The 14,953-nt window shown below is 43.2% G+C and overlaps 5 protein-coding genes across 5 annotated transcripts; all 5 read left to right on the plus strand.

Moving 5' to 3' along the window:
• Positions 1–589: 589 nt before the first annotated feature.
• On the plus strand, positions 590–2,570 carry TRIVIDRAFT_213562 (uncharacterized protein; the record flags this gene model as incomplete). Its single annotated transcript, XM_014098108.1, has 3 exons — positions 590–972; positions 1,040–1,298; positions 1,359–2,570. 3 exons carry the CDS (start codon positions 590–592, stop codon positions 2,568–2,570), a joined length of 1,854 nt encoding a protein of 617 aa, XP_013953583.1.
• Positions 2,571–3,290: 720 nt separating this feature from the next.
• TRIVIDRAFT_181575 (uncharacterized protein) lies at positions 3,291–3,878 on the plus strand (the record flags this gene model as incomplete). The annotated part of the gene is made up of 2 exons (XM_014098109.1): positions 3,291–3,590; positions 3,648–3,878. One exon carries the CDS (start codon positions 3,366–3,368, stop codon positions 3,582–3,584), a length of 219 nt encoding a protein of 72 aa, XP_013953584.1.
• Positions 3,879–4,307: 429 nt separating this feature from the next.
• On the plus strand, positions 4,308–6,198 carry TRIVIDRAFT_46594 (uncharacterized protein; the record flags this gene model as incomplete). The annotated part of the gene is made up of 3 exons (XM_014098110.1): positions 4,308–4,818; positions 4,874–5,261; positions 5,331–6,198. 3 exons carry the CDS (start codon positions 4,308–4,310, stop codon positions 6,196–6,198), a joined length of 1,767 nt encoding a protein of 588 aa, XP_013953585.1.
• Positions 6,199–7,646: 1,448 nt separating this feature from the next.
• TRIVIDRAFT_193342 (uncharacterized protein) lies at positions 7,647–8,529 on the plus strand (the record flags this gene model as incomplete). The annotated part of the gene is made up of 2 exons (XM_014098111.1): positions 7,647–8,280; positions 8,318–8,529. 2 exons carry the CDS (start codon positions 7,647–7,649, stop codon positions 8,527–8,529), a joined length of 846 nt encoding a protein of 281 aa, XP_013953586.1.
• Positions 8,530–11,039: 2,510 nt separating this feature from the next.
• Positions 11,040–12,379, plus strand: TRIVIDRAFT_193343 (uncharacterized protein; the record flags this gene model as incomplete). Its single annotated transcript, XM_014098112.1, has 2 exons — positions 11,040–11,211; positions 11,244–12,379. 2 exons carry the CDS (start codon positions 11,040–11,042, stop codon positions 12,377–12,379), a joined length of 1,308 nt encoding a protein of 435 aa, XP_013953587.1.
• Between the last annotated feature and the right edge of the window lie 2,574 nt (positions 12,380–14,953).

A 14,953-nucleotide genomic window follows, 5' to 3' on the forward strand; every position in this document is an offset into this window, starting at 1 on the left:
CGGTTTGACTGCTACAAATGGTAGAATCAATTTTTTGGTCGCCGATTACGCTCGTGGATTTGTAGGTGGGCACCGTAATATCGCATCAGCAAGGCAGACAAAGCCTCGCCAAGACTCGGTGACCGTTGTCGAATCATATTCGACCCCGTGGAGGTTGTTGAGGCCTAAATTTATATTTGAGCACCCACCTGTGATCCTTCGTGTAACTTCTCCATTTTGAGCTGTTCCACTGCATCGGCGACGCAATACCCGCAAATCCAATCGGCGTTCAGACTGCCTATCTTTGTTGAGCACATTTATTTACCTGTACAAAAATGGCCATGCTCCCAGATAAACAAGCTGCGTTGCGGCACACAATTTCCATCTCTTTTATCTGTCTTTCTACGCAGGAGAGTTCCGCTTCACAGATTCGGCTGCGCGGTCGGTTCGGTTCTCGCTATCGATCATACAACCGGGCCCTTAAGCATATTGAAGCATGCTAAGTCCAGCTGACGTCCAGGCCGTCGTGCCAGTGAAATTACCAAAACCAAATACCAGCATGACGGTAGATGACATAATGGGAACGACAGCAGCAGTTGCCGACGCCGAGATGAATTATGTGGGAAATGCACATCTTATCAACGACACTATAAACTCCTTCGCCTGGACCAACCTTCAAGTGGTTGTGAAAGATCGGAAAACAAAAGCGCCTCTGACTATTCTCTCCGATGCAACAGGAATTGTCAATGCTGGGGAGATGCTCGCCATTCTGGGGCCTAGCGGCTCCGGTAAGACTACTCTCTTGAATGCGCTCGCACACAAGGCAGCAGCTACAAATGCAGTCACTACTGGAAATATTTTAGTCAATGGTCACAAGATATCTCTTCAGCAGATTCGTCATCTATCTACCTATGTTGAGCAGGAGGATGCCCTTATTGGCAGCCTTACAATTAAGGAAACTATGGTGTTTGCTGCACGACTATCCCTTCCAAGGTTCGTGAACCCCAAATCTTGGTCTATTTAATGTTGATTATGACATTTTAACAAATTGGATTTCTAGTACAATAAGCAAGAAAGAGGCTTTCAAACGCGTCGATGATCTTATAGCCGCCTTTGGCCTACAGACTCAAGCACATACTATCGTTGGCACACCGATTAAAAAAGGTCTTAGTGGCGGTCAAAAGAAGCGGCTTGGTATTGCTAGTCGGCTAGTGACAAACCCAAGAATCATTTTTTTAGACGAACCAACAAGTGGACTAGATTCCGCCCTCAGCCTCGAAGTGTGCGCCTATATCAAAGACATCGGGGTTAAGAACAATGTAAGCATTGCGTCGCAATCAACAATTATGTGCATTTTCTAACATCGGGTGATCCCACAGCTTATTACAATAGCATCGATTCACCAGCCATCTTCTGCAACATTTCAACAGTTTGATAAATTATATCTGCTGTCTGGCGGACGAACTTGCTACTTTGGCCCAGTATCGGAAGCGACCGCATATTTCGCCAAGATTGGCTACACAATCCCACCTGAGACCAACTCAGCAGATTTTTTCCTCGATCTTATCAACACTGATCTTGATAAGAATGGTGACATTCATCGTCGAACAGATCATGTCTGTCAGGCTTGGAAAACGTCTTCCGATTGCAAGGACCTTGACGTTGCCATTCAAACGTCCATAGAAGGAACATCATTATATTCAGATGTCAAGATTCAACCCTCGGAATCATGGAAAACCCCTGGAATACTTATTCACCGCTCGTGGATCAAGTCTTACAGAGATGTGCTGGCCTACGGTATTCGCATCGCCATGTATCTTGGGTTAGCCATTCTTATGGGCACCGTCTTCCTGCGCTTTAAAACAGAGCAATCATACATACAGCCTCTCATTAACGCCATTTTCTTCGGTGGTGCCTTCATGTCATTCATGGCTGTCGCCTATGTCCCAGCTTTTCTTGAAGATTTGGGCACTTTCCGACAGGAACGTGCGAATGGGCTAGTCAGCCCCCTTTCCTTTACGGTGGCCAACTTTATCATTGGTCTTCCATTTCTCTTTGCGATTACTTTTCTATTCTCCGTCGTCACATACTGGCTCTCCAATTTCCGTCCCGATGGATCTGCATTCTTTGCATGGATCCTCTGGCTTTTCCTTGATCTTGTTGCAGCCGAGTCTTTGGTTGTATTAATGTCTTCAATCTTTGACATATTTGTGGTTGCATTGGCGACAACAGCCTTTGCTAATGGACTTTGGATGTGTGTAAACGGTTTCCTAGTCCCTATGAACATACTGAATCCATTTTGGAAGTATGTTTTTCACTACATTGACTACCAAGCATATGTCTTCCAAGGCATGATGGTTAATGAGTTCGGACACCGTGACTATCAATGTGATGAGATATCCAAAGGTAAATATCAATGCAATTATCCAAGCGACTTGAACTCCATCGGGAAGATTCGTGGGACCGACATCTTGCGCCAATTCAGCATCAAGACGGGCCAAGAGGGTACATGGATAGGCATTATGATCGGTATCATTGCTGGTTACCGATTGCTTGCTTATATTGTATTGGTTTTGAAAAGTAGAACGTGAGCATTGAAATAGGAATTGGGCTGAAAATGAGTGCTGGTAGAATTCTGCAATTTGGTCCTAGTATTTGATTCTGGTGTAATTACCATTATTACTAAAGTTTCACAATACCCCTCATATATCTCTTGATCAATTATTGTTATTAATTAGGCTAAAGTGATACCTATATAACGGATGGCAAAGTACCCGAGCAACCGCCACATATTTCGGATCCTCGGTGCTGATTTTTCGTCACAGTGCATAATCGTAGGATTTCAATGTGACAGCATCCCACAAAATATTTCTCCCCATGACACCACTTATTTGTACAAATACGGGATTAAGTAGATAATGATGAGTTTATTCTTTGTTCTCTATTCGATTGAGGCAACTGAATAATCCCACCAATATAGACGATTTGCGGACAAGACCAGAATTTCATCGATGGTATAGTCGCCAACCAGTGAGCAATAGCCATAATGGAATATTTTGAGGATTTATATAGGATTCGCGACTGGTACTTTGCATAAGGAGCAGGTGGATTTCTTAGACACGAAGGATCATTTATGATGCAAGGATTTGCGCCTATGGATTCAATACGACGTTCGAGCAAATTGATTATGCCGCTAATGTATTCACAGTAGTATTTTCGCAGAATGTGATGTTATATCAAACCACTATAAAAACCCAGCAATCGCTAATCTTTCTGAATTTTTTTCTTTTCACAATCAACGTTTCAAAAGTAACATACACTACTTCCAATATTGTTGAGTTTCCAAAACAAGTTTTACAAGCAGTTGTCTTGTCAGTCTCTCTAATATGCAGCTTTCTGGGATCACACTTCTCTGCTACCTAGCGACTGCTACATTCGCAACACACAGTCCGGGACAACCATGCAGCGGCTCTGGGTACGACTGTAGTGACGACTTTCGTAGTATCGTGGTTTGCAATGGCGCTCAGTGGCTGATTGCTGCTACCTGTCCCTCGTCATGCTGTGCATGGCCTGCTGGCGCTCTTGCACCGTTCTGCAGCTGCTAAGTATAGGTAGGGAAATTCTGTTGTTTGGGGGATTATTAGCTGAAATACTAATAGTTTGACTAGCAACAATCAATTTTTTCCCTAGGTTGAAATTTAGCAAAGACTAAAGACGGTCACATATGTAAAGTTTTGTTGAGGGTGCAAATTTTTCTTGTCATTTACTCGAAGGATTGGGACAAAAGTTTTGGCAAGAAACAAAGGCAAGCCTGGCATGACCAAGTAACATAACCCTGAGAACTATTATTGAAACATATTTGTCTGCTGTCTAATTTTATACTTCATTTTCTTCCAGTGAATTTCTTGCCGCTATTCTGTTCACTATTGTAGTCAATGTTGACATTATGCATGGACTCCATGGCTAGCGTAGGATTCTACCACAGCTAGGTATTTGCCTGCAAGCGGGCTGTGTATCCATGTTTGCCAACGCCCAGCCACACTAGTCACGTCAGTGAATTTGACTGGCCTTGGAGGCTCAGTCGGCTCACTGTAGTTAGCGCTGATTCCTCTTCAGGAGTATTACGAACCACCAACGCGTCCTGCAGCGTTCCGAAGGTTCAAGCATGGACAATGAATGACTCCGTATTTGGAACTCAGGATTGATCAGTACAGTCAATATGGATATATAAATCATAGGCCACGCCTCAAACCCAGGCTTATATTACCATCATAGATCTTCACAATTATCACAGTATCCCCGCCTTATCTTGACCATAAACATTCGATATGAAAAATTTCCTCGTCGTTTTGGCAGCTACAGCTGTGTATCCTTTTCTCATATCTGCCGCAGCGCAAACATATCCCCCTCTTGGTATTGTGCTTCCACCAGCACAAGCACCAAGCAACAACCCAGCGGTTATATCAGCCACTAAGAAACTAACGGCAACTATCGATTCGAAATTCAGTTCGCAACTAAATTCCAGTGGCATATCGCTAGTCGTCAAATCGATCCATGAAGATGTACCACTTTTCAGTTACCACTTCACACCGCAAGTCCTATCAGGAATTGGTACAGCGGCCATCAATGAGAATACCATCTTCAGGGTTGGGAGCTTGTCAAAATTGTTCCCTGCGCTAGCAGCTCTGCAAATTAGCTCCATTCATATGGATGATCTTGTGCTCAAGTATATTCCCGAAATCAAGGATGCAATTGTAGCTGGGTCTGTCGAGTCAATTCCTTGGGATGATATTACTGTCGACTCATTGATGACGCACCTTTCCGGTCTTCCTACAGATAGTAAGAGCTCCTTTCTTTTTCCAACATGTGAGTTGTATTGTTAATCTGAACAAAGCGGCCATGGATTTGGGCATCTTTCCCGTAAGCCTATGGCAGGAAATTGGTTTACCAGCAATTCCTGACGGGACCGGGCCAAATTGCTCTGGACTCCCAGGTACTGTTCCATGCACAAAACAAGACCTTATCAACGAATTGAAGCAGAGGGATCCTATATACCTTCCCTACACAACTCCTTCATATTCCAATGTTGGCTTTGCCATTCTCGGAATGGTCATCGATGCTGCAATTAATGACACCTACATCAATGCCATTCAACATGACATATTTGACGTTATGGGCATGAACAGTTCCTCATTCAATGGATTCGTGGACTCCTTTCCAGAAAACGGCTTCGTCCCTGTTGGAGAAACAACATGGAATGCGACCTTGGGTGTCTTCGAAAGGTGAATAACAAGACTTTCCAATCATGTATTGGCTTCCAATAAATATCAGAGATAATAACATATATCTAGTGCTGGTGGAATGTTTTCCACCACTTCCGATCTAATCGCTTTCACTGATGGTATCCTCACGAATCGCTTTCTTAGCTCGCGACGCACTCGCGAATGGATGAAACCGCGTAGTCATACTTCTTCCTGGGGATATTCGGTTGGTGCACCTTGGGAAATTCTTCGCAGCGACCAGATCACAGCCGACGGCCGTATTGTTGATTTGTATACCAAAAGTGGCGACCTGGGTCTATATCATGCTTTGCTTGGATTAGTTCCAGATTACGATATATCTGTTGTCCTTTTCGCAGCTGGTGCTGAGGTAAGTCCAGACACAACCGCTGAAATATTCAGCGCCGTCATCGAAGGATTACTTCCTGCAATTGACGAGGCAGGGCGGAGTGAAGTAGCGACTATACCTGAGGCTCTCATTGGCACATACATAGATAAGACAACGAACTCCAGCCTCATCTTAAGCATTAACTCCGAAGATGCTATTAAGATTGAGAAATTTGTTGTTAGGAGCTTCGATGTCCTCCATCACTCGAGTCTGTATAGCCTCGATGCTCTTTCCATGGATGATGGGTCGCTTCCTGAAGATTCTTACGTTGATGCTCGATTGTATCCGACAAATCTCGTGGGCCAAACAAAGGATGTTTTCAAACAAATGTCATGGCGAGCAGTCTATGACACCAGAACTGCGAAAGAAAAATCTGCAGAAGATGCAAAGTTGGTGTTCAAAAATGGTAGCTGTCAGTCGTGGACCCAACTGGATCGAGCAGCCTATAATTTTCTCAGTCTAGGAGATTTCCTGTTCACTTATGGACCGAAGAATGAAGTAACTCTCATTAAGAATGCAGCGTTCAATATTACACTCACGAAAGCTTGCTAGCTGAGGTTGTTTATTTCCCTTATCATTTGCTAGGAATTGCCTAGTCACTCGTTTTTTTTTCACACTTTCCAAATAGCTAGTTATATGTATTTACTTCATAACACTCACTTAAATAGTTAGAGAATCACATATTGATATAACAATTCTTACAGGTTTATATCAGCCTTACCATGAGAATTCAACAAACACATTCTTTTCCGTGCTAACAGAACAATACTTGCGTTTTTCCCCGAGAATCAAACCTCCCTCTATTCCGAGGACAGATGTTCGGTCAATATAAAAAATTCAACGCCAATTCCATTATTAGCCAATGCTATGTATATCTTTTTCAATGAATATACTCCACACAAATAGTAGAAAAAGACTATGCATTCGACCTGGTTCTTGACTATGCAGTAATATTAAAAAAAGTTGCATTATGAAGAACCCCAAAATAGCTTTGGTACGTTGAAACACATTTGCCAACCATATGCTAATACTATGTTTTTTTTTTAAAAAAAAATGTATTGTTCCGGGTTTCAGCGGGACGCCATGTTGTAGAGTGCCGCGGTGCTATAAGAGGAGACAGCCATTAGTTTTCCGATCCGTATATTCTAGCTGGTTTCTCGACGGTCCGGGATATTATTTTGAGATGAAGATTATAAATTGTTCCGTTAATCTCGGTCTATTGCTCGAAGGAAAATGTTTTCCTTCTGTGCTTTAATTAATACATATACATAGTCTACAGTCCCCATTTTGATCCAATCTTAGATATTTCTCTTGAGTTGATACATAATAGTGGGTATTCCCACGCAATCCGGTCGTTAATGTGGCAGACCAGCCACAATGCCAAAAGATCCCTTGTTTTGATGACCGACACATTATCTCGCCTCTACAAAGAGCTAGCCCATTCAATGAAGTCCTGTTACAAGGAAAAATACCATTTGAAGTAATAAAAGTTCTTTTGAGATTTGAATAAGAGTAATACTTCAAGTAAAGAAACCTTGGAAACCTTGCGTCTGCAGCTTTTGGACCCAGCACTATTACGGTAGCTCCGAGGAGAAAGCTTCTCCTGGGTGGTGTCCGCCGGATTTAGATCCGTTCTATCAACGCCACTTGCCCGCCGGTCACCAAAATGCCGATACCTGATTCCATTCATCGGTTTTAAACAACTGCACAGAAAGCCGAGGCTTGCAGCATGATGTTTGTGGTTGCTGATGTTCTATAGGATATAAATACCAAATGATAAGGCTGTGTAGGCGTAAGGGTTTGAGATTGTAAAAAGACTACAATTTAGCTCCTGCTCTCTTCATGTTATCCTCCACTAGATAGCAGCCTGAATTCTTCTGATGGACATTTTTTAGTAGAAAGATCTGCATAGACCTCTGCATTCTCCATATCTCTCTACGCTTCTTTTTCCTCTCTGTTTTTTTTTTTTCCCATTGGGGAGCGTAACAGTGGCCTCCAAAATGTTCGCCATTGTTGGTGCGGCCGGAAAAGTTGGCTTTGCCACATCATCAACGTTGCGTGACGCTGGCATGCTGGTCAAAGCTATTCTACGTGATGTGTCAAAGGCGGATCGGCTGCGTGAAATTGGCTGCGAGATTGTTATAGCTAATCTGCTGGATTCTAAGGCTCTTGTTAAGGCGATTGGCGATGCTGACACGGTTCAAATCATCCTTCCACCGTCCCCAGAAGTCAGGGGCCCTGAAGAAGAGATGCGGAGAGGAATTGAAAGCCTTGCCAATGCACTTGAGGGGGCGTGTCCGAAGCGCATACTGGCAATTTCCGACTATGGTGCTCACATCACTCATGATATTGGGATGCCCACGCTGTGCCGAACATTCGAAGAGCGGTTGAGCAAACTTAATTGTCACAAGGTGTTCTTACGATCAGCAGAGTATATGCAAGGATGGGGACGTGCTATCCCGACAGCCATTGAGTCAGGCACTCTACCGAGTTTCCATGACCCTCTCGATATGAGGTTTCCGACAATTTCGGCTCCAGATCTCGGAGTGATTGCCGCTGACATCTTGCTGCAGCCAGCAAGCGAGAAAGCGGTGGAAATTGTCCACGCCGAGGGACCACGCAGATATGGCGACGGTTCTGAGTCAGCTACTAGGCCGGATAATTAATGCAGAGGTTGTGCCGCGCCATCAGCGGAAGGGGGCGTTTGAAAGTGTCATGAGTCCAAGCCTTGCTGAACTTCTCATCAAAGCCAATGATGCTCAAAATGAGGGGGGTCTGGTCGACGTTGAGTCACGTACCAGCGAAGTTCGCTATGGGACTACAGAATTGCTTAATACACTACGGCCATTAGTTCCGCCCCAATACATCGAACTCAAGATTTGAGTAGCACGGAGAAGTATTCCAATGGCACCCCGTAGTGTACCGTCGAACCAAGAATACCGAAGACAAGCACAGAGCTAAACAACGAAATCCGATTTATCAAATTATTTACATGGAATGTGGCTTACCAAATATTCTCCAAGATAGAACATCGATATTATCCTTCTTCTCAAATGCACTATTCTATAATGCATATTTTTGTAATTGCCTGACATACTTGCGCGTCCAACCATTCTAATCCTGCGTGTGTGAAACCATACTTACAATCCGTGAATTGCAACTTCGAGAGCATTTAAAAAAATATTTAATTGTGGCGCAATGTGTTTAGAAAAATGAAACAATGCCTCACAAAATTCACGAATGCTCAAGGAACATTTTTGAAACAGCTCTAATCCCATATGTGAAGGGAAGCATTCTGTGGATAAAGAATTGCTGGTACTAGGCTGGACTGGTCGAACAGCTAACAACAATGAAACGGAATTACCAAGTTGGCGGACCAATTTAACTACTAGGTACCATTAATATGATATGAGTTTGGTAAATCTTCCAGCCACACTACAGCATTAACACCTAGGTTAAAAAACAAGGAATGTGCTCTTGGGGGAAGACAAAAGCCTAATTCTGATGACTTTTAGGCAATCGTAGCCAAGGAAAACAACATCATTGGATATAAACAGTATGAATTCTCACGGCCAGTTGAGTCAAGAACGCATCTGGTATACTTGCAACTCCTACTGCGGGGCAACTTCATTTAAAGTACTTCATGAGCCTATAACTCCGCTGTCTTCAGACCAACATCCAGTAACGGAATTTAACTGCTCCATTTGTGTCAAGAGTGGCTATCTATTGAAATATGGGTTGAGAGAAGATGTCCAGTTCCTTAGCAGCTGGGAAGATTTGAATACTATCAGGTAACATTCCAAATGCGAGATCACAAGTTTTGCGGTGTCTGCGGAACAAGCATTGGCATCGATTTTCCCGGAAAATAATAAGTTAATGTGCTAGGTATAAATGCTTGTAGCTATCGAGTTATGGAGGAATTTATACCTATAACGAGCTCAGCTGACACATGTGTAGACACGTCTTGTTGAGAGAATTGGTATTAAGCAGTCGAAGAAGCCTCAGGGAAGCGGCTGTCAGTACCAAGCAAACCATATCAGTCAATAGGTATAGAGGAGTTAACAATTACCGGATTATCACAGCCTTTGCCAATCTTCTGGAACCGATGTGATTGTAGATTGTTAGGTAAGTCTACGTATAACTTGATGGTATAGAACCGCAACTCTATGTAGGGTTAAAGCACAAATAAGCGCGAGTTGATAATTTTATTGTTCACTATAGACAGGTATGGTTTATAAGTTGCGTGCTAGAGCAACGAATAATTACAAATCGTGTTTATAACCCCCAGAATGATATAAGGGCGGACTTATATGGTCGCGAGGTTATTTAACTCCGTGTGATCTACACCATAATTGTTATTCAGCATGTCTACTTTATATATGAGTGATATTTAGCCTGCAATTGTTCATAGTATAAGAGTCGAGCGGGCTTGAGCGGACCATGAGCGGGTTGTAAGAAGTTCAGAGCGGAATGTGGGCTAGTACAGTACACACAGGGGTCTAACAAACACACTAAAGTGCTCTGCAGTGGAAGTATGACCCGTAAGCCTTTTTTTTCATGTACGGAGTAGAGAAGCGTCAGTTGCTCTAGATATGGGCCGGTTCCCTAGTAGTATGTGGTATGGCTTCGTAGGTTGGAGCAACGCTTGCGGTCTCCCAGCCAATCCCGGTATTGGCTCCAGTAATTAGGATAATCTCTTTCGACATCATGAAAGGGTTAGTAAGTATTGATCAGAGAGTAGATTCTTCAGAACAACCATTCTTCCGTTCAAGAGTGGCTGGACCGTTTTTTTTATAGTGGTTTCAGCTTAATTTGCTTTTCTGCTAGAGTTCTCTTCCCTCTTTTTTCGACTCCATATGAGCCTACGTTGCTGCATTTCTGTAGATCGCGCAATGTGAAAAAGCCTACAGCCAACACATTGGGCTCAAAATTCAAAATGCCGTTACTTCCGAGGTCAAAATTTGTAGAAATCCGGAATATTTTTGGCAGACGGAATGAAGCCGAGGAGCAATCATATCCCCCCAGTCTCGATCCAGAACTTGCTGGGATCAAGGCATACGGAGTTAAAGTACTTCGTATGTCCATGGAGCTTGGCAGCAACTTCGTATACTTGTGAAAAGGTTGCTAATGGTTTGGTAAGCGGGTTAAATCACGCTTGATAATGATGCACATGCATATCTGTGAAAAGACTATATCTCATAGACACCCAAATTATAGATATATATATGGCATTTCATGGCTGGAGATGAGTTCGATGTTCAATGAAAACAGCTATATATTTAAAAAGGATCTATTTTAAAGGTATACTATTTGAGTCTTGCTGTTATTCAATGAGGCGGAACGCTAATATGTTTTCTTCAATACTTCATAGTTCATTTATGTATAACTCTCCAATGACTTCACAAAGCGAGTATCAGAGTTTTAGCCCAGCAACTGGGAAGCATCTGATGACGTTTTCCGAGACAACAGACGAGGAAATACGTTCTGCTCTCTCAGTGGCGCATAATTGCTTTACCAATCATTGGCGCTCAACTGCAGTTACTGAGCGAGCTAGATTGATGCATGGTGTGGCAAAACTGTCCAAGAGCGTAGGGAAGAACTTGCGCAGCTCATAACACTGGAGGTTGGAAAGCTCATTGCTGAATCCCGATTTGAGGTCAAATTTTGCATCCACACGTTCGAATATTTTGCTGTCAATGCAGAAAGATTCTTGCAGCCCACAACAGTCACCTCCAACCCGGGCTGTGAGGTATGGACTGAGCCGCTAGGAGTCATCCTTGCCATTGAACCTTGGAACTTTCCTCTACTCCAATTAGCTCGAGTTGCCGCGCCACATATAATGGCCGGGAATGTTTTGATCGCATTATTCCGCGACGCTGGCGTCCCAGATGGAGTGTACACAAACGTTTTTGCCACTGTCCCTCAACTTCATAACTTGGTAGAGGATTTTCGCATTCGAGGCATCACTTTGACAGGGAGTGAGCGAGCCGGCGCTGCGGTCGCGGAGAATGCCGGCCGTCATCTAAAAAAGATTGTTCTAGAGTTGGGGGGATCAGACCCATTGATCATCCTCCCTGATGCTCCCATTGCTGATGCGATCAAACAAGCTGTAGCTGGTCGTATGTTCAATACTGGCCAGGGATGTGCAGCATCAAAGCGAATAATTGTTATTGGGAAAGATCGCGAACAGGAGGTTCTCAACGGTATGAAGGACGCCCTGGCAGATTTGAAGCCGGGTGATCCTTTGAATCCAAAGACTAACCTGGGTGCTATCTTCTCCGAACGTGGACTTCTTGGGTTGTTGTCCCAAATTGAATCGGCTAAGGCAGCTGGGGCTAATGTCATTCTCGGCGGGAAACGCAGCGAGCATCCAGGATTTTACCTCGAGCCAACGATTCTTACAAACATCGCCCCTGAAAACCCTATTGCACAACAGGAGACCTTTGGTCCAATTGCTGCTATATATGGCATTGATACAGAAGAACAAGCCATTAAACTGGCCAATAGCACAGATTATGGCCTGGGTGCGAGCATCATTGGAGCTGACCCTCTCCACGCGAAGAAGGTAGCAGCACAGATTGAGGCGGGTATGGTCTTTATTGATAGTCCTGCGTACTCAAGTCCAGACTTGCCATTTGGAGGCATTAAAAACTCTGGTTTTGGAAAGGAGCTGTCAGATATTGGTTTCGGTGAGTTTACGAATAAGAAGCTAGTTAGAGTAAGTTACACATAATTCCCCACCACCTAATACACACACAGAGAAGAAGAAGAGAGAAGAAGAAGAAGGAAAAGAAGGGGAGGGGCGGGTGGGGGTCTTTATGATTGGGATATTGCCATTAAGTGGAAGAAGAAAAGGAGGGGTGGATGGAGAGTAGGACAGGCTACAATGTTTAGTTAAAGTATTCCATAAGCGACGTAAATAATGAACTTGTCAACGATATCTCCGACTCTTTCAAGGTCATATGAGGCATTCTATCGTCCTTGAATAAACACGTAGTTGCATATCCCCCTCGTGTTGCAACAAACTTGCTCCTTCGTCTTAAGGTTGCTCCATAGAAGTAGAGCACGAATATTCCAATCACACCTCCATAGCTTAACTCTGCTAGCAAACTTATTCTTTTACCAACGCCTAAATGCTATGAATAATAGCCGTGAAAAATGAATAGCGCCACATCGTATACTACTTTGAATAAAACCATTTGCCGCGAATAAGCTAGCGCTGTATATCGGATAGCTAATTGCAATATAAATGAAATAACTTGAAATATGATGAAGATGCTAATCACAAATATAATAATACATATAGTACGAACGATCCAAGGGATCTTCGGACTGGAATGTCTGGTCTAACCAAAAATAATAAGACTGATTGGAAATACGAAGCTCGCAGCAAGGCTATAGATAAGGCGTCGCTTAGGCTTACTAAGACCTTAATTCTGAATCTCGCGCTCGAAGACGAACTTGAGATATGTAACGTAGTAACTAATAGAGATAGAGACATCTACACTGATGGATAGGAATATTAGACCAACTTGACTAGCGTGTATCCCATAACCGTCTGCTGGGGAGGTATGGGTAGGGAGGCCTGTTGCATATATAAAAGGAAAACTTCGAAGAAAGAACAGTTCCGTATATAATAACAGTGTATGAACTAGTGAAAAGCGTGGATGGATTAAACATATTAATATGCAGAGATCTTTAGAGACTATGTACGACGACTTCATTAACTGCAAGCTTAGTTCGGTTGATTTTTGATTGAGACTGTAAATTATTCTCTATGGTGAGCCTGCGGAGACGCTGGGTGCATTGTAGTAGAATAGTTGGCATAGATGTCTCTGGCAGGAAAAAGAATATAAAAACAAAGATAGGGCTAGTAGGCCAGATAATTTCTCACAGTGACTAATGCTAATTTGTGGCTGGAACTGAGAAGCTAGATAAAATCGGCCTAATAGCTGGGCCAGCAGTTGTAAACGTAGCCCAGCCTGTAAGCGCGTATGGTAGCTTTACGAGGTTGTATATATCGCTAAAAGATGCGCCTCCAGTCGCCAAATATGGAGAGTCGAAAAGTCTTTGTAGAAAGAGTAAGACTATTAGGGCCGGAAAGTTGGTGATGATCGCAGTTCTGGCTGAAATCGCTATGGTGATGCTGAATGTAATAATATACGGTGTATTACGTCTGATGGCCGGAATCTTGGAGAGGGGCGAAAACCCTAGAGGTTTGATGCTATAGCTAAGAACATAGAGAGAGAGTCCCATTGATGCGACTTCTGGTTTTACGCCGAATTGAGCTTTAATAAAAGGCTGAGAAGGTGTTATGATGGCAGATCCGATGTAGATAGAGAGGGTGTAGAGATATTTGAATGACCACAAAGAATTCTTTTTGACCACTTTGTGGGTATTCTCTATCGTTTGTTGAATACCAGTCAACCAAAGTGACATTATTATTCTTCTTTGGGTAAATTATAGAATGCTGCGACATTACGTTAGCCTGGACTATTACTGCAGTATATGTTTGTTGTAGGCTGTCTAACTGATCCAATTCGTGACATCTGAGGTGTCGAAACAATTTTGGAGAGAGTTTGGTCATCATGATCGCCTTCCCTTGGCAATTATGAGCAGGTATCTGTAGATGGTGGCGCGACTGGAGGACTCCATTCATTATTTCTGAGGTGTCCTTCAAAATGACTGTTGGCACCAATATTAGATTACACTGTTGTGTCTGCCGGACCAGCGTTTATATATAAGTTCGGACAATTAAACGATGGTAGCTCTTCGGGATACTTGAGATAATTGCGTTTGGTTGTCCAAAAAACTATTGCCCCAAATGTCGTACCACGAAGGAGGGCAGCCATGGCTTAGAATAGTGGAATCATAGATTTTCTGGGTGGCTAACTTGGTGCTGTTAATCGGCATTGAAGGACGCCCATTTTATAAGCGTGAGGTCACCAAACTGCCATCAACTGCAACCGGCTAGTTAGACTTTACTTTATTTTCTTTCTCTAAGATCAGGTGGCAGTGAATACTCCAGTCTCGACTAGCGACAGATGGCAATGCACATTAGCCCATTATAATCCTGATGTCTGTTATCCCACAAGCGTACTTGCTAAGCCTGAATATGGTGTCATAAGACATAATCAGCTGTTTTTTTTTTAATTACCAGATGATGTCCAAAGTTGCATGAGATATGTCGGATGGAATGCAATTGTTAGTCATAGACTGAATCCCCATGCGGGACTATAAAAAACGTAGCCTTTCCATGAAAGTAGGAAGTTGCTGGGAGTCCTTATAAGAAGCGAGAATTAATGAG

The sequence above is a fragment of the Trichoderma virens genome (genome assembly GCF_000170995.1).
Source record: "Trichoderma virens Gv29-8 chromosome Unknown TRIVIscaffold_83, whole genome shotgun sequence".
NCBI classification, from domain to species: domain Eukaryota; kingdom Fungi; phylum Ascomycota; class Sordariomycetes; order Hypocreales; family Hypocreaceae; genus Trichoderma; species Trichoderma virens.